At 58.0% G+C, this 22,949-nt stretch overlaps 2 protein-coding genes across 5 annotated transcripts in view; one reads left to right on the top strand and one right to left on the bottom strand.

Annotated features, from left to right (window-relative positions):
- CDC42BPB (CDC42 binding protein kinase beta) overlaps window positions 1-10,750 on the top strand; it is a 102,683-nt gene extending 91,933 nt beyond the window's left edge. For 2 of the 4 annotated variants that reach the window (XM_057730187.1, XM_057730186.1), the window contains 7 exons: window positions 2,464-2,561; window positions 2,646-2,730; window positions 2,857-2,974; window positions 3,054-3,171; window positions 3,528-3,633; window positions 3,741-3,811; window positions 9,351-10,750. In XM_057730187.1, coding sequence (XP_057586170.1) covers window positions 2,464-2,561; window positions 2,646-2,730; window positions 2,857-2,974; window positions 3,054-3,171; window positions 3,528-3,633; window positions 3,741-3,811; window positions 9,351-9,482 — 728 coding nt within the window. In that variant the 3' untranslated portion in view covers window positions 9,483-10,750. The other 2 variants (XR_009053026.1, XM_057730188.1) reach the window with 2 other exon arrangements.
- A 1,994-nt stretch (window positions 10,751-12,744) lies between these two features.
- AMN (amnion associated transmembrane protein) lies at window positions 12,745-21,304 on the bottom strand. The gene is made up of 11 exons (XM_057733960.1): window positions 21,248-21,304; window positions 20,373-20,491; window positions 20,223-20,267; window positions 15,080-15,167; window positions 14,722-14,939; window positions 14,418-14,555; window positions 14,128-14,236; window positions 13,927-14,009; window positions 13,557-13,734; window positions 13,279-13,465; window positions 12,745-13,107 (listed from the first exon to the last, which is right to left on the bottom strand). The coding sequence occupies exons 1-11, from the start codon at window positions 21,288-21,290 to the stop codon at window positions 12,876-12,878; spliced, it is 1,440 nt and encodes a 479-aa protein (XP_057589943.1). The 5' UTR covers window positions 21,291-21,304; the 3' UTR covers window positions 12,745-12,875.
- Between the last annotated feature and the right edge of the window lie 1,645 nt (window positions 21,305-22,949).

Below are 22,949 nucleotides of genomic sequence, written 5' to 3'. Positions count from 1 at the left end.
GTGGGCAGGGTGGTCCCGATGCCACACCCCAGGCCACTCGGGACGGGCTTGCCCTCCTCTCTCCCTGGCCCTACGGGGCCCCTCAGCCTCGGAGCCCAGCAGAGATGGCTGGCCTCCCTGGGGGAAGGCAAGGCAAAGGGCAAAAGTTGTTCCTCGTGGTGATATGTAAATGTACACGGTAATGAAAACAAGCTAAAGGTTTCCAGTGGCCAGAAAATACTCAGCTCTGATGTCCAGGTTAGAGTTCCTCTTGGGACAGGTGCTGTTCTAGAGAACAGTTGTTACTTAATGGGCTCAGTTACGTGTCCTTCTGCGTGGAGGATGGCGTGGGCGCGAGGCCCTGGAGTCCATGCTCCACGGGGGGTGCGTCTTGGTGGGCTTGCTGTCTGATCACTTTCTAAGGACCCTAAACCTCCAGTTCTACCTGCTCAGTGTAGGGTACAGCAGCAGGTGGTCCCCTTCGTCACACCGCAGGTCAGCGGGACACAGGAGTAAGTCGCAGCCCCAGGGCACATTGATTTCAGGCTGGCGGGGGCTCTGTTTTCCTTTAATTACCTAGAAGTACAGTCTTGTGTCTGCCTTGTTGCTGCGTCACAAGCTGGCAGAACACCCGGGCGTTGGGACCAGGAGCCCAGGCCCGTGACGGGAGGTGCAGGGCTGGCCTTCAGCCAGCTGGAGAGTCCGCACCGTCGCCTCGCCGCCACACCCCCTCGTCTTCGTGGGCAGCCAACGCAGGAGGGGCCTTGGGACCACCCGAGGCCGTCTCACAGGATGCAGGTCACTGGGTGCCGTGTTCTGTGATCTTGGCCGTGAGTGAGCTGGCAGGGACGCCCGAGGTGCCTGCCTCCTCCTCTGATGGCAGCTTTCCCCACCTTGGTGCTCTCGTTTCACCTGCACGCACAGTTCAGACGCCAAGTCCGTTTTGGAGCGGGCAGAAAGTAACTCAGTGACTTTCAGGATGGTGAACTAACTGTCGCCTGCTTGCCCCGAGCCCCATCTGAGCACGCGCGTGTTCTCACCCCCTCCCGTTACGCAGGGAGGCTAATCACCCCATCCTGTGAGGAGGCCCCTGAAAGCCACTCGGTGAGGGGACCTGCACAGACCGCACCGCAGAGGCTGGCTTCAGACTCCACAGCCCTGTTCTTTCCACTGAGTTAACTTTTTAGTTTAGCTTTTTCTTTAGACTGGACATCTCAGTTTATCACTTTATCAGTAAGTCGTATGCACAGATCTCTTCCGGGCTCCCTGCAGATGAAGCCCCACCTGCTCACAAGTGAGAGCAGTTATCCCAGAAGCCTCTGTGTGGGGGAAGGCCCTCTGACTGACTTCAGGGCCCTCAGGTTTCTCTGGCCATCTTTTTCCCATATGGCACTCAAAAAGAAGGCCTCATGGTTTGTCTGAAATGTCACTTCTGGGACAGTTTGGTGAGTGGTTCCAGCATCTTTTGTAGAGTCCCTAAACCCTGTTGTATTTTCTTTTTCGTGTACAAAAGAACAGGTGTGATTGGGCTGCCTGTTTGGAGTCTGTAATAGCAGCATAGAAGCTTTTTAGAAATTCATCTTCAGTTAGTTCAGTGTGACATGATGAAGATTAACTCTTAACCCTGGAAGGTTAGAAGGACCAGGAAACAGGGCTGAGCCAGTGCCACCTGCCAGTTCTGCATGACCACCTGGGCAAGGCTGTGACTGCGGCCAGCGTGCCGGGACCCCAGCCTGGTCACCTCCCCCCCCACACACACACAGCACCCCACAGGATGGTGCGACACGGCAGCCACCGATGCTCGCTCGCTCTCACATAATTCAGATGCTTTTACTGCTGTCCTAAACATGGGGACGTCTCCTTAAACTTCAGGTGCTGGAGGGCCACCCGTCCTCGGTCTCACGTCTGGTATGCTGGGAGGGTTTTCCGTCACGACCTGGCAATGTCCCATCGCTTAGCTTGGACAAGCACCAACTCCCCAGCTCATGGCAGGAGACCCGTTGTCATTACTGCGTGTGTGTTCAGATCCGACTACAGAAGGGCTGCCTGAAACCCATTCCAGAGGAAGCCAGTGCCCTTGCCCAGAGCTCAGCAGTAGTTTTTGGGTGGAGATTTTAAATATTTACCCAGAAATCTGACCTCTTGGCATCTCTTAAAGAGGGAATTTGCCTTAAAAAACAGAGCATCGGGCCTCTGCCTGGATTTCAGATGTGCTGAGCCGGAGGTAACAGGCTTCCGCAGTCATCGTATGAGACGCTAAATGAAGCCAGGTTTTTAAACAGGGCTTCTTCAGCATCTGTGCGGTGGTGCTCAAATGCTGTTTAGTTTCAGGAGTGGAGGTAAAGCGTTGGGTTGGGGGCTGTGTTTGAACCTTGACGTGCAGGTTCCCTCTCGAGTCGGGGGCAGGGCCCCTGTGGCCTGGGCCGCTGCTCCCCACCCAGGGTGGGAGGCCCCGGGCTCACCGCTCTGCTCCGTGTGCGTCAGGTTGCAGCCCCGCGCACGTCACGGTCTACAGCGAGTACGGCGTGGACGTCTTCGACGTGCGCACCATGGAGTGGGTGCAGACAGTCGGCCTGCGCAGGGTAAGGCCCGGGCGGTGCACGGCCCCTCCCCCACCCCACCCCCGCCCCCCGGGCAGCCACCGCCCCCTCTGGTTTCCAACGCAGATCCGGCCCCTGAACTCAGAGGGCAGCCTCCACCTCCTCAACTGCGAGCCTCCCCGCCTGATCTACTTCAAGAGCAAGTTCTCTGGTGAGCCCTGCTCGGGGGGGGGGGGGGCGGGGAGCGGAGGACAGAGGGGGGCCTCACGTGGGAGGCAGCAGCCACCTGGCCCTCCCCTCGGACTGCAGAGTCTGACGGCCCTCCCTCGGCCCTCAGGCGCAGTTCTCAACGTGCCCGACACCTCCGACAACAGCAGGAAGCAGATGCTGCGGACCAGGAGCAAGAGGCGGTTTGTCTTCAAGGTGCCAGAGGAGGAGAGGCTGCAGCAGCGGCGGTAGGAGCCTGGCTGGGGGCTGGGCCGGGCCCAAGGGACCCTCCGCCTCCCTGAACCTCACGGTGTTTCCTTCCCCCAGGGAGATGCTCAGAGACCCGGAGCTGAGATCCAAGATGATCTCCAACCCCACCAACTTCAACCACGTGGCCCACATGGGCCCGGGAGACGGGATGCAGGTGCTCATGGACCTGCCTCTGGTGAGCCCGCGGGGCGGTGTCCCTCTCGGCGCCCCAGCTCCCCCACGTCGTTCTTTCAGGGCTCCGTGAGGACGTAGCTGTCCACAGTGACTACTGAAACGCCGAGTGTGGACGCATCGTGTACTTTTTTACTTAAAAAGTGTGTCTTCTACAGGATTTGACGTGGCCTAAGTTGCTACTGCTAATCTTTAGCTCAGAACTGACCCGATGCCCCTGTCCGGAGGGCCTTCCCAGCCCGTTCGCCCGTTGAGGCCAGGGCCCCGGCCCAGTCGTGCTGCAGACTTTGCACTTGGTTTGCGTGCTCCCCGGATGCCCCAGGTGTGCTCACTTGCTGACATGGTGTTCTCTCTGCCCAGAGTGCCGTGCCCCCCTCCCAGGAGGAGAGGCCTGGCCCTGCTCCCTCCAGCCTGTCCCGCCAGCCTCCACCCAGGAACAAGCCCTACATCTCGTGGCCCTCGTCAGGTACCAGGGGCATCCAGGGCAGGGGCCTGGAAGCTGGGACTCCAGGCTTCTGGTTCGTCTCGTAACTGTTTTCCCAAAGATGATTGGTGGCCGTCTTTGTTACGCAGGTGGATCTGAGCCCGGGGTGGCTGTGCCTCTCAGAAGTATGTCTGACCCCGACCAGGACTTTGACAAAGAGGTAAGACTTGCCCGATGACAAGGGATGAGGCCTGGGGTCTGCAGCTGTGCACGTGCAGGAGGCTCGAAGCCGCTGTTCTTTGGAGAAAAAGGCCCCGTCTCCCCTGGAGTGGCCACGTGGGGCCTCGGTGGTCACCAGCCCCCCAGAGCTCCCTACGGACTGCTCAGGCTGAGCCAGGGTGGGGGTGGGGAGGAGAACGTGGGCTCTGTGGCTGTGAGTCTGTTAGGAGAAAGCTGTGGAATCTCCCTCCAGGTCAGGGCCTCAGGGAGAGCGCGGCCTCTGCGGCCTGGTGCCAGGCTTCCTCCCGCGCTCTGCTCCCGCGTCACCTGGTCCCTGCTGCCAGCCCTGGAGGGTGCCGCTGGGCCCAGTTCTCCTCCTGGGCACTGACTGTGGGTGAGGGTCACGTGCGCAGCTGAGAGATGAAAGCCTTCCTGTGAGAAGTGCAGGAAGGCTTCTCCCGTCTAGACTCCCCTGTGTAGTTTTGGGCGCGTGGCTGTAATATACCAGTAGGCGCATTCCTTTAAAAGTACAGGTAGCCTCGGTACGTCTCTCTACTCCTCTGACAGCCCCTCGGGCTCAGAGTGGGGTGGGGGGCCCAACGTAGGGGCACCCCTAGCTTAGGTGTTCCCGGGTGTTCTAGACCTGGCTCCAGATGGCAGTGTCCTCGGTTCCCTGTGTGCAGTGGGGGAGGGGGAGGACAGGAGGAATGGTGGCCTGAGGGCTGTGCCCTGGCAGCACTTCTGTGGGAGGGAGGCAAGGGGCTGGGCGCGCTGGCCGTTCTACATCTGCAGCACTGACAGCATGTACTCACGGGGGCTGCCGTACTCACAGGGGCTGCGTAGCTGAAAGCAGAAACAGAAGGGCTTCACTTCACGCGTTCCTCGCCTTCCTGACTGGGCCAGCTTTTCAGGTGTCGGTTGGCCGTTTCTTCCTCCAAGTCTACCTTCACACCCTTCACCTGTCTCCTCTTTAGTCACTGTGCTTCCTTCTTACTGGTTTAGAGAAACTTTGTAGACTGTGGGTATTATCTGTTGCAAATACTTTTCCTCTTATCGCTGATGTTTTAATTTTGTCTTTAACTGTAAGGGCATTGTCATATAGAAATTTTTAATTCTTACACAGTCCAGTTTTTATCTTTTTAAATTAAGATAAACATTCTCTTGTAGTGTCTTTGAGAGCTTGGCAAGGTTTTGTTTTCTGGGGCATGAGAGTGAGTGTGTAAGTGTGTCTTAGCAGGAGGTGTGTGTGTGTGTGAGAGAGAGAGAGAGAGAGAGAGAGAGAGAGGACCTGAGCTGCTTTCTTTCTAAAGTGCAGGGCACGCTGGCCGCGTACCACTCACTTCCTCGGAGCCTGAGAGCTGGGAGAGCACATCTCTTCATTCCCCATTTTCAAGACAATTTCTTAGCTTCTCCTTCAAATAAATTTTTTTAAACTTTTAGGTTATGAAGCTTGTTGACTCCATAATCAAAAAAAAAAAAAAGTAAACACAGTGTTGAGCTCCTCGCTGGCGTGGTGTTGGGTTCCTGTGTAGGAGCGCTGCACGCCTCTCCCCTCGATGGGCACCCACCTGCAGATCGCGCGTGTTGGTGGCTCATAGGTTACTTCTCAGGCATTTCAAGGTTTTTGTTGCCGTTGTGCATAAAATACAATCCTCCACTGCCTGTTGGGGTCATTGCAAGCTGGTGGCTTTGGAGTGTTCTGTGTCCAGCCACCTTCCTGAGTTTGGATGGGTTCTGTATTCCATTGGTGGCTTTGGGGGTTCGTCTGTGACCTTGTGTGTGTGTGTGTGTGTGTGTGGCCTCTGGGTGTGCTGGCAGGCCCCCGAACGATGTAGATCTGGATCCCTGACAGCAGCCCCCATGCCCCTACCTGGGTCTCCAGGTCTCCCAATAAGGCTGCGGCATGTGGGATCTTCCTGGAGCAGGGATCAAACCCATGTCCCCTGCATTGGCAGGCGGATTCTTAACCACTGAGCCACCAGGGAAGTCTCTCCAACCTGTTAATGTCATGAGTCAGTGTAGATTTCTTTGCATCCTGAGAATAAATCCTCAGCCACGACGTGTTATTCTCACCTGGGACACTGACAGATTCAGTTGCTGAATGTTGCGTTGCCAGTTTTTCCGTCTGTGTTTATCAGTGAAGTTGATCTGTGCTTCAGGGCTGTGCCAGCTTCAGCTCTGGCTTAGGAAGCCTGAATCTCTTAGTTGCCATCATACAGGGGTTTTCTTTCCTGGAAGCTTTCATAGGCCTTCCTTAAAAGGGCCTGAGATTGCTAGCTACAGAGGTAGGTCTTGTGGGGTTTTTTTACTTTTTTCCTTTCCCTGTTTTGAAAAATTTCAAACTTCCGGAAAAGTTGCAATAATGATAGTGAATAGCCCACTTGAGCTGTGCGTAGCCCATTTTCCCCATTTGGGTTTTGGGGGAAGAACCAGCGGAACGTGACCTGCAGCATCAGCACGCCCTTCAGCACTTACCCAGGGTCTCCCGTGGGAGGGTGGCATCCTGCCCCTAAATCCAGACCCCCGCCCACACCACAGGCTGCACTTAGTAGGTGTGTCTCTTTAGTCTTTAGTCTACCGTGCAGGCTTTCTTATCTTATTTGTTAAAAAAGTGCAGTTTTTTTGCAAAATGTCCCTCAGTCAAGGCTTGTCTGAGTTTTTGAATTGGGTAAACAGTGACAGGTCCCCACACCCATCTCCCAGCCATCCGGTGCTCCCCAGGGACCAACAGATAAGTGTGTATGAGCATGCGTGCACACGTGCACAGAGTTTTTTCCTGACTGCACACATCATGCCCTTTACCCGACGGCAAGGCTGTTCCCTCACGTGACCACAGTACGGCTGCCGCACTGATGAAGCCACCTGCATGTCCCCACAACGTCCTTAAGCACCTTTGCTGGTACAGGACCCAGTCCCCAAGCACACGTGGCATTTAGCTGCCTCGTCTCCTCAGCCCCCTTCACTCTGAAACAGGTCCTCAGTCTGTCTGGCAGAGAGCATGTCTTTTATTTTCTAGAATGCTCCTCGGTTTGGGTGTCCGACATTTCCTTGCCTTCAGATTTGGGTTGTGTGTCCCAGGCTGGAGTACAGCACACGGTTCAAAACCAGCCATCTGGGGGCTGTTTACTCAGTTCTCTGTGTTGTATGACCAACCAGCTCTCTCTACTCAGACCATTTCCATCAATCCAAGGTAGAGCCCAGCCACTGAGCATTTCTCCTCGGTGCCTGCCTCCCCCAGCTCCTGGCTACCGTCAGCCTTAACAGTCTGTGGACTTGCCTGTCTGGGCATTCCACGTAAGTAGAATGAATGAGACCGTACTTGGCCTTCTGTGCGTGGCCTCTTTCACACAGCATCGTGTTTTCAGGGTTTATCCAGGTTGTAGCATGCGTCAGTAAGTTGTTTCTGTTTATTGCCAGGTAGTCCATTGTATGCATGGACCACATCATCTGTACTCGTTGGCTGTTGTGAATAGTGCACTAGGAACATCTGTGTACATGCATTTCTTGAGGCATGTTTTCACTTCTGTGGGGTGTGTACTTAGGAGTGGAATTGCTGGCTCATATGGTAGCTCTGTGTTTCACTTTTTGAGGAAACAGCAGCTGCACCATTTTACATTCCCACCAGCAATGTGGAAGGGTTAAGATTTCTCCACATCTTTACCAACACTTGTTATTTTTCTTTAACAAAAATGTTTTTTGAATAGCCGTCCTAGCAGGTGTGAAGTTGTATCTCACTGTGGTTTTGGTTTGCATTTCCCTAATGATTAGTGATGTTGAGCGTCTTTTTCTTATGTGCTTATTTGTATATCTTTGGAGAAATGTTTATGCAAGTCATTTGCCGATTTTTTAATTGGATTCTCTTTTTGTTGTTGTGTTGGAAGAGATTTTTATGTGATATGGGTGGGGATTTCCTGGCGGTCCAGTGGTTGGGACTTGGCAGTTTCACTGCTGTGGCCTGGCTTCAATCCCTGATCCCGTAAGTTGTGTGGCGTGGCACAGCCAAAAAAAAAAAAAAGATGCCAGACCCTTATCAGATGTGTGATTTGCAAGTTTTTTTTCACATTCTTTGGATTGCCTTTTTACATTCTTGATAATGTCTTTCAATGTATAAAAGTTTCTGATTTTGATGACGTCCAGTTTATCAGTGTTTTCCTTTTGTTGCTCATGACTTTGGTGTCACATCTAAGAATCCATTGCCAAATTCAAGGTTATGAAGATTTAGTCCTGCTTTCTTCTTAAGAGTTTTATGGTTTTAGCTTTTATGTTTAGGTCTTTTATCCATTTTGATCTAGTTTTTGTGTGTGGTATGAGGTAGGGGTCTAGTTTAATTCTTTTGCAGGTTTTGTTCTTTCCACCATTGAATGGTCTTGGCACCCTTGTCAAAAATCAATTGACCGTAGATTTATAGATATGTTTCTGGACTCTCAATTTTATTCCATTGGTCTTTATACTAGTCCTACCACAGTGTTTTTGACTGCTGTTCCTTTGTAGTACATTTTGAAGTAGTTAAGTTTGGGACGTGCGAGTCTTCCAACTTTTTCTTATTTCAGTACTGTTTTGACTCTTCTGAGTCCTTTGCAATTCTCTGTGAATTTGAGGATTGGCTTTTTCATTTCTGCCCCTCCTGCAAGAAATCCATGGAACTTCAGGAAGGATTGCATTGACTCTGTAGGTTGATCACTTTGGGAAGTACTGCCGTCTTAACAGCAGTCTTCCAATCCATGGATATGGGGTGCATCTCCATTTATTTAGGTGGTCTTTCATTTCTTTCAGCGATGTTTTGTAGTCTCAGCATACAAACCTTTCACCTTCTTGGTTAAATTTATTCCTAGCTGTATTTTATCCTTTTGGATTCTGTTGTAAATGGAATTGTTTTCTTAATTTCCCTTTCAAATTGTTCACTGCTGTATATAGAAACACAACTGATTTTTGTGTTGATCTTGCACCCTGCACCTTCACTGAATTTGTTAAGTTCCTTGTGGAGCTTAGGATTTTCTATCTATACAGAGTCATGTTGGCTGTGAACAGAGGTGCTTTTACTTCTTCCTTTCCAACTTGGATGCTATTTTTTCTTGCCCAGCTGCTCTGGCTGGAGCTCCTAGCCCAGTGTTGAGTAGCAGCGGTGAAAGCAGCACCCTGGTCTTGCTCCTGCTCTGAAGGGGGAGCTTTGCTTTTCACCACCGGTGTGCAGGTAGCCGTGGGCTGCTTACGGGCACCCTCTGTCATGTTGAGGAAGTTGCGCTCTGTTCCTTGTGCTTTTATCGTGAAGGAGCTTCATGTCTGTGACCTCTGACTGCTTGTTGCCATGCTGTCTGCTTCTCCACTGCAGAGTTGCCCTTTTCTGTAATAGTTGTTGAGCCATTTGTGGGCTTGGGGCCTGGTTGATGATCTCTCACCCGCAAGGACTGCGTGAAGCGCTTGTAGAGAGCGTGTTCTCATACCAGGAAGGAGGGCAGCAGGGCCCACGCTCCCCCGGGCGGCATTGCCTCCACAGGCGCAGGGTGACGTTCTCGTGCTGTCTCCCTTCTTTGTCTTCACAGCCTGATTCGGATTCCACCAAACACTCGACCCCTTCGAACAGCTCCAACCCCAGCGGCCCACCGAGCCCCAACTCCCCCCACAGGAGCCAGCTCCCCCTCGAAGGCCTGGAGCCGCCGTCCTGCGATGCCTGAAGCCGCCGCCGGCTCGCCGCCCCGGAGCTGGGGGCCGGGGGCCTCCCGTGTCAGTGCCAAGACTGAGCTGACCCTCCAGTGTTGTCCAAGGAAATGTAGAATCAATTTGTAGATATGAAGAAAATGCTTTATTATAATAATGATCCGTTTTAGGCCGCGTCATCTGTGGCGACAGACCAGATCCATTCATCTGCACAGCTGTGAGGCGACACTGTTCCGTTTGCACGTGGAGGATGCCTGCGGCCTCTCCCGCCCAGAGCCGCTGTGGCGCGCGTGGCGCCTGCCGACCCAGCCTCCTGCAGACCCAGGGGCACCACGCGGCTTCGCAGGAAGCAGGCAGCTCAGGCCGGCCTCCGTGCCACGTCTGTTCCCTGTTCCCTGAAGCTGTTTCCTAGGACCTTAGGAGAATAGTAGGAAGTTGTATATTATTCCCAGTGTCACTAGAATTCTGAAGACAGAGCAAAGTGGAGGTTAGTTGGTGGCCTTTTTATGCATTCAGTCATTACACAGTCAGCTGCAGGAGTCCTTCTGCCAACCTTGTAGCCGTGGACACAGGCCCATTCAAGTGACGCCTGCCCTGCCCTGGTCCCTCGTGTGTGTGTGTCCATTCCCGGTCACAGCCACGACGCGTCACCAGTATCTACTACTGTGAAGTCAGCTGTGCTCTGTTTGCCGCTCGCTTCCACAGCTCTGCCTCCTGCCGTAAAACCCGCGAGTGCTGTGTGGCTGGGCCCCGAGGCCTGTGGGCCGAGAGGAGGCCAGAGCCCCGGGAGCCCCTGCTGCAGGCGCCAGGCCCCCTGCCCCGCGTGGAGCCGTGATGAGTGCCCTTCCGGGTGCCGGAGGACTCACCGCCACACTCTGCTCTGCGGCCCTGCCTGTGGTGCCCGCGTGCACCCGCGTGTACCTGCCTCCCGTCCCCGCGGCATTTGTGAGCGGTCAGGTGGCGGCCTGTCTCTGTACAGGCTTGCGGGTAACTCGCCCCGACGGGCTTCTCCTTGCTCTCCCGCCGGTCGACGTTCTTGGCGACGCTGTTGAAGACGTGCACTTACCTTGAGTCAGCACTGAGTGACGTGGGCACCACGGCCTGCCCGTGCGTGTCACGTGCCCAGCACCCGCCTGCCCGCCCCCCAGGCCTTCTGCTGGGGCTGGCACCTGCTCGGGGTTCTGGTTTTTACTTTTTTAATGTAAGTCTGAGTCTTTGTAATTATTGAATCGTGAGAACATTTTTGAACAATTTACCTGTCAATAAAGCAGAAGACGGCAGTTTTAAAGTTCTCGGTGGTTTGCCTGAATGTGACCACCTGTCACCTGGTGTCTGGGCCCTCCAGTAGCGCCTCTGTGCTGGAAAGAACCATCTTGCCTTTGGAAGCTATTCTTGGTCATTTGCTCAGGTGGGGTCCATGCTGAAGGTGCCTGTGTCCACGTGGCAGGAGCCGGCCTTCAGAGCCACCGCCTCTTTGCCTGCCGTCATCACGATGGGGGCCTCCTGGGGACACTCTGCACTGTGGTAGGCAGGGTCGGGGTGGGCTTCTGCTGGCCGGAGGGAGGGGCTGTCTGGCCAAGTGTCCCTGCTAGGCCTCAGGAAGCAGCAGCGGCCGGGCTGGGACAGGCGGATGAGAATGCAGCCTGAGAGCAGCGGGATTCCGCCAGGGCTGGGGGCAGGGGCGACTGCCAGACACAGGGTACACCAGGGACCCCAGTGCTGGGAGAGGGTGTTGCCCATGAGCCCACAAGGCGGAGCAAGTCCCCATGAGGGAAGCTGCATGGGAAGGCTGCACACGTGACCCTTCAGCAGCCCTGGTGGGTAAGACAGGGCAGAGCACCCCCAGGAGGGGGAGTGCACAGGGAGGCTGGGCTGGGTGGGTGGTCGCAGTGGGGTCTCTGGCCCCCCCCCCCCAGTAAGCTCTTGGTAACATGAGGGCGGTGTGAGTTTACAATGAGCGCAGAGCACAGCCGCCGGGTGCCCGGCAGGCGATGCCCAGGGAGTGTCCTGGGGGCCCCTCCAGCTCTGCCAGCCAGCGTGGCCTGGGCTCCACGGCCAAAGCAGCCCCGTCTCACTGTGGGCCTCAGTGGTCACAGCTGGGGAAGGAGCACAGCAAAATTTAGGCGCAGACAATCCTCCCACCTGTCCCTGAAAGGGGGCCACACAAGGCACAGGCAGAGACAATTGACTGGAATCACAGCACCTGGAAAACTGAAAAACAAGCACAGGCCAGTGGTGAGCGGGCAGCCGGGGCCTTGGGGCCAGCGGTGGGACTGGGTCTTGCACCACCCCCACCTCTATTTGACGGCTGCCACACGGGAGGGGAGCACCTATCACAGGTCTGAAACACAGGTGCTCCAGTGTCAGTGGTTTTTAAATGAAATATTAGCTGCTGTAACAGCTACACAGCACCAAGAGTAACAACCACCTACAACAGGCGTGAGCGTCACACACAGGACACTGGCCACAGAGCACGGCTTTCCCAGCAATGGGAGATGACACAGGTAGAGGTGTGTGTGTGCGTGCCTCTGTGTGTGTGATGTTTCCAGATGCTGGTTACACAGAAGTGTCTCTCCCTGACAGTTCAAGCTGGGCACTTGTCAGTACAGTTTTACACACACGTGATTCACCGTCCCTACTGCTGCCCCATCAAGTACCTACTAAGGCAGGTGTCCTACTCAGAACGGCTCAGCCCCCGACACCCACCGCCTAGGTCAGAGCCACCCTCAGAGCCACCTTTGGGGGAGGGCAAGGCCTGGCCTTGCAGCAATGGACACCAAAGAGCAGGACGCACCTGCCAGGGCTCTGACACGCCACCACTGTGTGCGGGCAGCTCTGCCCCTCCCACCAGCAGAGGGGATAGATCTGCTGTGTCCCTGGGACCGCCCCTCTGGGCAGCCCAGTCTGCTGGAAGTCCAGGTGCACCCACCTGGGCCCAGCATGAGGTAGGGGAGCAGTGGGCACGCCACCCTCCTTGGTGCCTCACTGGAATTTGCGTCTCCCCACCCCCACTCCTGCTCCAGTCCCCTTCCCTTGCCATTCGGGCTTCCTCCATGGGCCCCTCCAGAACAAGGGGCGGCACCCCCCCCCCCCCCAATTCTGGGTGCAAGTTCGCAGACCAGAAGCCTCTGACCGCCCCAGCCTACAGGTAGTACGCAGGACTGCCCTGGCCAGGCGCCGTTGAGCACAGGCTCTGAGGACCACCCCTCACCATCCGACCTGGCCCTCCCAGCTGCGATCAGGCAGGGGCAGAGGGGTGGGGACGCGGGAAGCAATGTGTCCACGGCTGACAGCAGGTTGCAGGAAAGCCCTTTATTGGGTAAGGCCACCCTATCCTTGGCCAGCGGAGGGTGGGGGTATCCCACAGGGCCCGCGGCGCCGACAGGACGGCGGGCCGGTTAGGCGGCCGCTCAGGCCTCCGCCTCGGCCCCGGCAAAGAGCGGATTAACGAAGTAGCTGCGGCTGGAGCTCCCGGCGTCCGGCTGCGGGGCCGGGAGCTGCGGGAGCGCAGAGTCAGGGAGTCCGGCCGCGGGGAAGCCCCACACCCCCGCCTGCGCGGAGTCCGCCGCGTAGAACACAGGGTTGTGGAAGCTCCGGGGCGCCCCAGCCGGCGCGGGGTCCGCCTCGTCGCGCCTCCTGCACCTGGAGGTAGGGACGCGCGTGAGCCCCGCGGACCCGAGCGACGCGCCGCGTACCTGCGCCCCGAGGCCCCGCCCCGCGTACCTGCGCCCCGAGGCCCCGCCCCGCGTACCTGAGCCGCCCCGAGGCCCCGCCCCGCGTACCTGAGCCGCCCCGAGGCCCCGCCCCGCGTACCTGAGCCGCCCCGCGCGGTGCAGCAGCAGCGCCCCCGCCAGCAGCGCCAGCAAGAGCAGCAGCGCGGCCGCCAAGCCGCCCGCTAGCCCCGCGCGCGGCCCCGGCGCGTTCAGCCCAGCCGCCGAGCCGCCCCTGACCGGCGCGCCCGACTCTCGAGCGGTCGCCGATAGGACCCCGAGGGCCTCGCCTGCAACGGAGAGCGCCGGCTCAGTGCCCCCGAGGGGGCGGGCCGGGCCGAGGCAGGGGTGCCGGGCTGGGGAGGGGGCGCCCGCGGTTACCGTGCTCCGCGAGGTCCGCCAGGAGGGCCCGGGCCAGGCGCCGCGCGCCGCCGGTCTGGGGCCCGGTCTCCACCAGCACCACCTGGATCTCCGTGTCCGCCTTCGCGCCGGAGGCTTCACGCAGCCAGGGCTGGCGCGGGACCTTGGACACGGCCGTTTGCAGCCCCTGGTACTGGGGCTGGAGAGGGGGACAGAGTTGGCCCGGGGACGCCGCCCCTCGGACCTGCGGGAACGTTGCGGGCAGGGACAAACGGTGGGCAGGCGGAGAGTGGACGCATCAATGAGGCGGCGGAGTGGGGCCCGGGCATCCCAGCGGAGGGGCTGGTCCCAGACGGGGGCTGCGGAAGGGCAGGGGCCGCGGGCCCATTACCAGGGCTAGGAAGGCGTGCAGCAGCCGCGCCCGGTACCGCTGCAGGTCAAAGGCGGGGCCGTGGGTCAGCGATACGACGGCTCCTGCAGCAGGAAGAAGGGGTCAGCACCACGGGTCCGGGTCCGACCGGGAAACCGAGGCTGGGAGCGAGCCAGGGTGGCCAAGCAGTCCCAGCTAGCAGGGGCCGCGCGGGGCGCTCACCGCAGAGGTCGCAGCACTGCCCTTCGGGCCGGAGAGGGTCTCGGCAGGCAGCCGGGGGGCAGCGGCCACCCAGGGGCTGGAGCAGTGCTGCGCAGATCCACGGCTGCACCTGGCGGCGGGGAGGCGGGGGTCAGCGCGGAGCCCGCCGTGAGAGAGGGCCACGCGCCCCGGGAGGCGAGCGGGCCAGGGACGACGGGGCGCGGCGGCCCCGGGCCCAGCCCCGACCTCCGGCGCAGACCCGGGCCCAGCCCGCACGGTACCCCGGCCACCCCGCTGCGGGCCGCCCTCACCTCGGCGTTGCCGCAGACGCAGCCCGACGGGTCGGCGCAGGCCTCGGCGCCCACGCTCAGCGCGCCCGGCCCGTGGAAGCGCAGGCGGCCCGCGCGCGACGCCAGGAAAGCAGCCAGGTCCTCGTCGCGCGTGAACGTCTGCAGGTGGCCGGGTGACCGCCGGAGCCAGCCCGAGGACGAGACGACATCTGAATGCTCGGAGCCCACCAGGCCAGCAGGGTGGGAGGGGCTCCGCGGAGCGGCAGTGGCAGGCCAAGGCGCGGGCGGAGGCCCCGGCCCGCGCTCCCCCGCGCGCCCGGCTCACCTGGCCCAGAGCCTGGACGCTGCGGACGCGCACGGTGCCGGCGCCCGGGACGAGACCCACCCGGAAGGAGGCGTCGGGCGGGAAGACGACGTCGTCGTGGCGGCAGGGCACGCGCTCGGCGTCCACGGAGAAGAGACCGAGCGCCGCGTCCCCGGAGCGCCAGAGGCGCGGGTCGTGCCACCAGAAGCGGTCAGGGTCGAGGAAGAGCGCGGGGGCGCCTGGGCGAGCGCGCGGCCCTGAGCTCCGCCCGGAACGCGCACCCCAACCCGGCCACGCCCTTCAGCCCGGCCCTCGCCCTTCCCTCCAGGCCCCGCCAAGGTGCCCCCTCTAAGCCCCGCCCCTGGCCGCGCCCCCTCACCTGGGCTACAGTCCAGGTGCGAGCTGGTGTCCGGGGCGCCGAAGCCAGCTCCTGAGGCCAGGATGAACTCCCCGTCCAGCGGCAAGAGCTGTCGGAAGCGCAGGCTGAGGCGGCGCCACGCGGTGGTCTGGGGCATCAGAGGGTCGCACTCTGCGCCCACCCCGACCCCCTGTCCCAGGGGAGGAGAATCTAGACCACCGAGTGGGCAGGTGAGGTCAGGGCCTGGGGGCACCTTGCCCTCACTGAGGGTCAAATAGGCGTCAGGGAGTAGGGCTGCCGGCCAAGGAGCAGGAGCCAGCCTGAGACCTGGGAGCGTGGGGAGTTTGGGGCAGGGTGACTCTTGTCAGGGCCACTGCCCTCCCCTGTCATCCCTGAAAAACTACAATGGAAGGGCTCACAGGTTCCAGGAAGCCAAGCTGCTGGGGACTCTGGAGGCAGCCCTGAACCTGTGAGGGAGGGGAGGGGGCTACAGCTGGGGGTGGAGGGTGCAAAGGTGGCAGGGAGGGTAGTGGGGCCTTGGAGTTGCCCTTCTCCCCCTCAACCTGGCCACCCCCTTCACCACAGAAGCCCAGGCCTCCGGTGTCAGAGGAAATAAGGCAGTGGGGAAGGCCAGGAGAGGGAGGGCTGACCGGCCCCCCCAAGCCCCAGGACCCCATCCCTCCTCCTTTCCCGCTCCGGGCTGAGGTTGAAGGTGAGGGCTGGACCAGGGGAGCTGCTCAGTGCAGGGGTCACGGGGGTTCAGCATCCCAGGGGACACCCACCCAGGGCCCGGCCTTGCGTCCCAACTTGCTTGGTAGGGCCTGCTCTTCAGCGCCCCAAGCACTGGGCCTGACCGAGAGGCTGACACCGGGAGGAGTCAAGGTCACAGGCCCAAAACCTCCACAGCACGGTGACAGGGAGGCAAACCCACCGGCAGGTGCCACAAACAAGCCATGGGGGACAGACGGACACAACACCCCTCACGATGGGGAGGTGGGTATTAGCAGTGGTGAAGCATGAACAAGAGCTCGGTTTTCAAAAGAGCCAAAGGGGGAAACAAATAACATACGGTAACGTAATAGCTGAAGGCAGGACAGGGCTCAGGGGAGAAACCAGGAGAGGCCGCAGCCCCCCACGCGAGCACCAACATTCAGATGCAGGGGCGGGGGCGGGCTTTGTATGTGACACAACGAGAGGGTGAATTCTCCACATTTGAAGAAAGCTGGGAAACCTGGGATTGAAAGGTCGCATTGAATGCCGAAGAAGGAAAATCACAGAACACTATGTGAATATCAAAGACAAAGAGAACATTCTAAAAGCGGCAGAGGGAAAGAACAGATCACCCAGGAAGGAAAAAAAAATTCAGGAATTAGGTTTCTCAGCAATAGCAATGCATGCAGAGGGCAGAACAGGCTGCCTGAAGACTTCCGGCGTCCGGAGCCACCTCCGGACACGCCCCTAGACGTGGCCCTGCCCACCGGGAGGGTCAAGACCCAGCTCCACCCACCAATGGGCAGGAACCGGCCCTGCCCTCCAGAAGAGTATGTTATACATTAAAAGATAATAAAAATATCTTTAAGCCTAAAACTTCAGAATGATTGTCACACAAAGACATGCCCTGCAAACATGCTAGGAGGAAGCGGGAGAGAAGTCCAGAAGCTGAGACGAGGTATGGGAAGCAGAGTGATGAAATACTTTGGTGAAGCTTATGCTTGTCTCTTAATAAACGTTTAAATCTAGGGCTAAAATGTGATGGGGGGAGGGGGGCACCACAAGGGCATAGATATGACAGTACAGAACTTACTTGTTCCAGGGAAGATACAGATATTGAAAAGATGAAGAAATCAGTAGGACTGCCAAACTTGAAAACCTGGATGAAATACACCAATTTCTAGAAAATTTCCAAATATCAAAATTGATGCAAGAAGGAATAGAGAATTTGAATAGCAGTAAAGAATTTTAGATGTTAGTCAAAGACCTCCTATTCCCCAAAATTCACAGTCCAAGTGTTTTTATAGGTGAGGTATACTAAACCCTCAAAGAAAATGTAATTCCCTCTTACAGAAGTTGTTCTGGGAAACAGGAAAAGAGCAAAACTTGCCAGCCCGTTTTATGAGGCCAGTGTAATCTTGATTCCAAACCCAAATGGAGGACAATACACAAGAAGAAGAATTATAGGCTCAGTTGACTTATAAGCGCACATGCAAAGATCCGAAATAAAATATTAGCTGACTGGATCCAATAATGTGTTTTAAAAACACATGGCGATCATAGAGTTCATGTCCCAAGAACGCAGGAAGGAAGGGATGGGAATGCTCGCACCCGGACTTCCCTCAAGTGTGTATGATGGCATCCCAGCAGATGGCAGCGGAGAGTCTGTGCCAGCAAAATCAGTATGACAGAGGGAAGTCGTGTCTTGAAGAAGTGACACACTTTGATCTGCACCTAAAGAGAGGTGCCAGGAAGACATGAGCCTTACAAGGACAGTTCAACTGCAGAAAACCTCATTCATAGGCTAAAGGAGGAAGGGGGAAATTATATCTAAATGCAGGGGGGAAAAACTGAAAAGTTCAACAACTTTTATGATTTTTTTAAAAGCTGCTAGCAAACTAGAAATAGATTAGACTCTCCACAATTAAAGTTTATGTACAAAACGCTACAGCAACCATTGCACTCAATGGAGAACTTGACATGCCTTCTCTTTCATGTTGGAACAAGACAAAGATGCCTATTTTTGTCACTTTTGTTTAACATAGGGGTAAGAGGTCCTGGACAATGCTACAAGGTCAGAAAAAGACATAATAGGAGTTAGGACTGGAAGGGAAGAGGAACAATGGTCTTTATTTACAAAGATAACCACATAGAGAATATAATTCTTAAAAATAGGGCACCGTTCACAACAGAAACCAAACTATAACGTATTTATAAATTAACCGATAGTACACAAAACCTCATTGTGGACCGTTTTAAGAGTTGTATGACCAATGATCTAAGATATTTGGAGAGGAAATCCATGCTCTTGAATGGAGGACTTGCTTGTATAAAGCTGTCGACCATTCCCAATCAAATTCCAGGGTTTTGGTGGTGGTGGTGGTGGTGGTGGTGGTGTTACCTTATAAACTTACTCTACAATTTCTCTGCAACAATCATATCCACAAAGAACGCGTTAACCTGGTAACAGAAGGGTGAAGAAGGCAATTGCCCCAGTGGATATTAAGATAACTCACAGGGCCTCAGTGTGATGCTGGGGACAGTGTGGTGCTGGCAGAAGAACAGGCAAAAAGATGGAAGGAACTGCAGGGAAAGCTCAGAGAGAGCCCCCACTGCACCCTGGGGAGCTGACGAACAGTGAGCGCAGCTCCACAAAGCCAAGGGGCAAGGCTGGTGGTTTGGAGGAGGACATCAGAAACTGGGCTCTTTCCAAGGAGGAAAATACAGCTGGTTCCTTAACTGGTGCCCCACTCAGACATGTGTCCCTGATGGCAAAACTGTGACTTGAGACATAATATATAAGTGATTGCAGTTGTGACTGGGAAGCTGGGAAGAGATGCTTAAACAAAACACTAAAAACACAGTTATAAGGCAACAGATTTTGCATTTGATAGATTAAAAACGGGGTTTTCTGATCAGAAAAGGGAAACGCAGGCAAAGTCCCCAGCGGGAAGACACTTGCAGTATCTTAGCAATCATTAATAGACAGAAAATAGGAGATTCCCCCCAAACAAGAAAACTGGGCTAATGGTAGAAATGGGAGGGGAGAAGAGTTCAGAAAGAGAAAAGTTCCAGGGAGAGAGTTCCAAAACAAGAGAAATGCAAGTCAAATCACTGACGTCGCTGCGTCTGTTACTAGGGCGACAGCTCTGCAGCCGGATGCAGCTGGGGACCCGTGCAGCGGGGGTGGGAGGGGCCTCAGTGCTGGGTCCTTTCGGCCCCTTGTCCCTGGGCCCCTGGGCATTTCCCACCCGGGTCCTCCGGGAGCTGACCCTGCTGTGCGGAGGAGAGGCAGGGGCGGTGCGGGGGTGCCCCCACGGGGCCGTGCACAGGGGTACAGGCGCGGAAGCCTCCGCACAGGGAGGAGGGCTTGCGTCTGGGCGGCTGGGCAGGGGAAGGAAGGGGCAGATAGAGGGACCCGATAAATGAATGAAGAATGAATGAATGCTGTCTCTTTTAAGATCCCCAAGCTCTTCCAAAGGAGAAGATCATCAAAGTAACGAAGTCAGCGGGGAGGAGCCCCCAGGTCCTGGCATCCTCCCCTGCACCTGACTCTTCTGCCGTGGATTCCGCCAGTTCTAAGCACCCCTTCCTGCTTGCTCCAGGCCTTCCTCTGGTTGCCACGGTTACCAGGGCTGTGGAGGTGGGGCGCCTGGGCCACCTCCTCCTCCTCACTGCCCCCTCTGCACCTTAGTCTCTGGGTTGGACAAACATGGGAAAGGCATCCCACTTCCGGATCTGCGGGGACCGGCACATCCTGCCCCTTCCCACTTCCCAGGCTGGGGCAGCTCCGGCTGCAGGTGAGGATGGGGGTCCCCTGTGCCCACCAGCCCTGCCCCCATATGGGGCGAGGCTCCCAGAATTAATCTTGCTTTTGAAAACCATTCAATTAACCGAGCTGCCTCCAAGTGGAAATAAGGGATCCCCAGATCCTGCATCTGGGCAAGATATTGAGTCCCAGGCCTGGGCCACCAGACTGTCCCCACTCACCCACAAATTCCAGTGGCCTCCAGGTGAGCCCCCCCCCACCCTAGAGCTCACACTGTGAAGCAGTTTGAGACAAAGGTCCCCTCAAGTTCTGATGGTGGAGTTTGATGCACCAGGACAGGGAAGGGCAGGGAAACCTTGGAGAATCTGATAGACTGCTGGGGGACAGGAGCCAGAGGCAGAGGGCGGTGGGGAGAGAATGGGTCCTCTGCACCCCCTAACAAGGCTGGGGCACAGCCTGGGCTGGGACTGTAGGACCTGTGTCCCCCCCTCCCATGTGGTTCTCAGACCTTCCAGAAGCCCCTCCAGAGGCTAACGGCCAGTGGACTGCGGGGTCCCCCACGCGGGTGGAGGCCGGTCAGGAGGCAAGAAAGGGGCATCGAGTTGACCCCGACGGGACCCGCCGTCCCTGCCCCCCCTCCCCCCCCCCCCCCCGAACCGGGGCCCATTAACAGCTCCGCCTCACCATGTCTGAGATGCTGTGACCTTCTCGCACGAGGACCGACACCATCTGCAGGCAGAAGCGGCATGAGCCAGCGGGGCCCCTACTGGGCTCCCGCGTGGCCGGGACCATGCTGGTGCCTACCCCAGCCCCAGTGGCGGGGGGACCAGGCACCTTGTCCGCGGGGAACTCGACGGCGGCGCCTGCACACGGGGTCCGGTTCTGGCTCCAGTTGGTGGCGGTGTCGAAGTCCATGTTGGGGACCCAGAGTTTGTAGGCGGCTTGTGTCAAAGCTGGGAAGGGGGCGACTGAATGCTCCCCAGGCCCGTGGCATCCAGGTTCCCACCCAGACGCCCCAATACTCCGGGGAGGACGACCTGGCCCAGACAGGCGGGGGGCACGGATGGGGTCCTCACAGCCGCCCTGGCCCAGGCCCTCGCCTCTCCCGGCGTGGGACCAGACCCTGTGGGAGCCTGGCCTCAAAGTTCCCTGACGAACTCCTACTGGATCTGCAGAGCCCGCTCAAACATGCCCTCCTCCGGGACGCCCGCCAGGATCGCCTCCTGGCCCGCCCCCAGGTCGCCCCGCGCTGGAGCCGAGGACCGGGCCAGGCAAGGAGGGAGACGACCCAGGGACGGAGGCGAATGGAGGGCGGAGGCCTGTGCCAAGTAGAAGGGTCTGGGGGACGGCAGGGCCCGTCAGACGGGCTCTGAACGGGAGCCGCGTCCCGAGGGGGCCGCGAGGGGCTTAAGAGAGGGGACAGGGACGGGGCTGCAGTGTTTGAAGCTCCGGGGGTTGGACACGCGCCGGCCTGGGCGCGACGGGGCTGCGGGCGGGGACCCGCGCGGTGCCCACGTCGCGGGCGGCCGGGCGCCGAGGGCAGGCGCGCTCCGGGCGTGGTCGGCCCGGCCCGGCCCGGCTCCCCGCCCCCGGCTCCCTGCCCGGCGGGCGCTGCGCGGGGAGGCACCGGGCGGCGCGGGCGGCGGCGCAGCCCCTCCAGCTCCCGCCGGCCGCCCCTCGGGGGCCCCGACGGCGCGCCCCCCGCTTACCGCAGAGCCGCAGCCACAGCAGGACCCGGGCCGGCGCGCCCATCTCGCCCCGGCTTCGGCGTCTCGGACCCGGAGACTTTGCCCCGCGGGGCCCACGTGACCGGGCGGGGTGGGGTGGGGGCGGCCCGGGCGGTTACACATTTACCTCCAGACCCGCCTGCTACGGCTCTCAGGCCCCTGGGAGGCGCCGGCCCGCCACCCTCCCTCCCACACACTCAGCCCTCCAGGACCTGAGGCCCTTGGGTGCTCAGGAAGCGGGGCTTGTCGGACCGACTTGCCCACAGTAACGAGCGTGCTGGCGGCGGGAAGTAAACAGCCTCTGCCCCCACACGCCCTCTGTCCCAGATGCAGCTGGAGCTGCACCCAACCTGCCCACCTCGTGGGGCTGGGTGTCCACTCTCCCAAGCAGGCCCTCCTGCCTCCTGGGCTGGATGGATGTGGCCGGTGGCAGATGGATGGTGCCTGGTGTCTCATGTATGGGGAATGGGGAATGGGGGGCAGTGGGTGCGTGGTGAGCGGTGGAGTGTATTTGTGCTGGTTTGTGGATGGATGAGGAATGCATGGACGGGAGATGGTGAATGATACACGAACGGACAATAAATGAGCGACAGTGGATGGAAAACGAGTGGTGTGTGATCGATGAGTGTTGGATGGTAGTTGGATGCTCGGGTGGTGAGATAGTGCCTGCTGGATGGATAGAGGATGGATGGTCGATGGTGAGTAGACAGACGATGGGGGCAGGTGAATGTTTAGAGTTGTTAGTGGCTGGTGGATGGATGAATGGATGGGTGATCACAGATGGTGGATGGACAGAGGAGAGTAGATTGTGGAAGGATGGGCGATGGCAGTTGGATGAAGAAGAGTAGTGTAAAGGGTGGAAGGCGGAATGGTGACTGGAGAGACGGTTGGCGGGTAAAGGATAAACTGTGGATGTTACATGGATGTGCATGGCTGGCTGGCGGTTGAGATGGCTGGCGGGTGAAAGATGGCTGTGGATGTAACTGAGCAGAATGGTGGATGGATGCACTGATGGTGGACAAATGAATGGCAAGTGGGATTCAGGTGAATCGTGACTGGATGGCCAGTAGAGAGGTGGTGAACAGATAGATGAGAGTAGAGATGATGACCAGATGCAAATGGGTGGGTGGATGGACAGGTGGACAGACTGAGTGAGTACAGGATGGGGAATAGATGGAGGGTAGGGGCATGTTGGAGGGATGGGTCTGGGTGGATGGCTGTGTTTCATTGGAGAGATGGGTGCTTGTCTCTCTGGATGATGGATGGTGGTGAGATGTGTTGGTGATGGGATGGTAAGGAGTGAGTGGGAGGGCAGACAGATGGACTTGGTAACCTGGATGATGGACAGTGGGCTTACAGGTGGTGGGGTGGATGGTGAACTGATTGTTAGGGGACAGACTGTGAACCAATGGCGAGATGAATGGGGTGGTCTGTGGATGGTGGGAGACCAACAGATGTTGCCTTGTTGGTTACGGTTGATGGAAGGGAGAGGAATGGTGGGTGGGCCATCGGGTTCAGGATGCCCTGGTGGTTGATGAGTGAGTACGGAAGGATGGATGGCAGGATAGGTGATGGAGGGCTGCGAGTGAAGAGGAAAGACCCAGCACCTTCCTCCCTCCAGGTCACCTGCCCTCTCCTGCATCCCCACCCACCCCTCACCTGCAGACCTCTTGTCATGAGGTCT

The sequence above is a fragment of the Hippopotamus amphibius genome, chromosome 4 (genome assembly GCF_030028045.1).
Source record: "Hippopotamus amphibius kiboko isolate mHipAmp2 chromosome 4, mHipAmp2.hap2, whole genome shotgun sequence".
Lineage (NCBI taxonomy): Eukaryota > Metazoa > Chordata > Mammalia > Artiodactyla > Hippopotamidae > Hippopotamus > Hippopotamus amphibius.
This window is presented reverse-complemented; position numbering and strand designations above follow the sequence as displayed.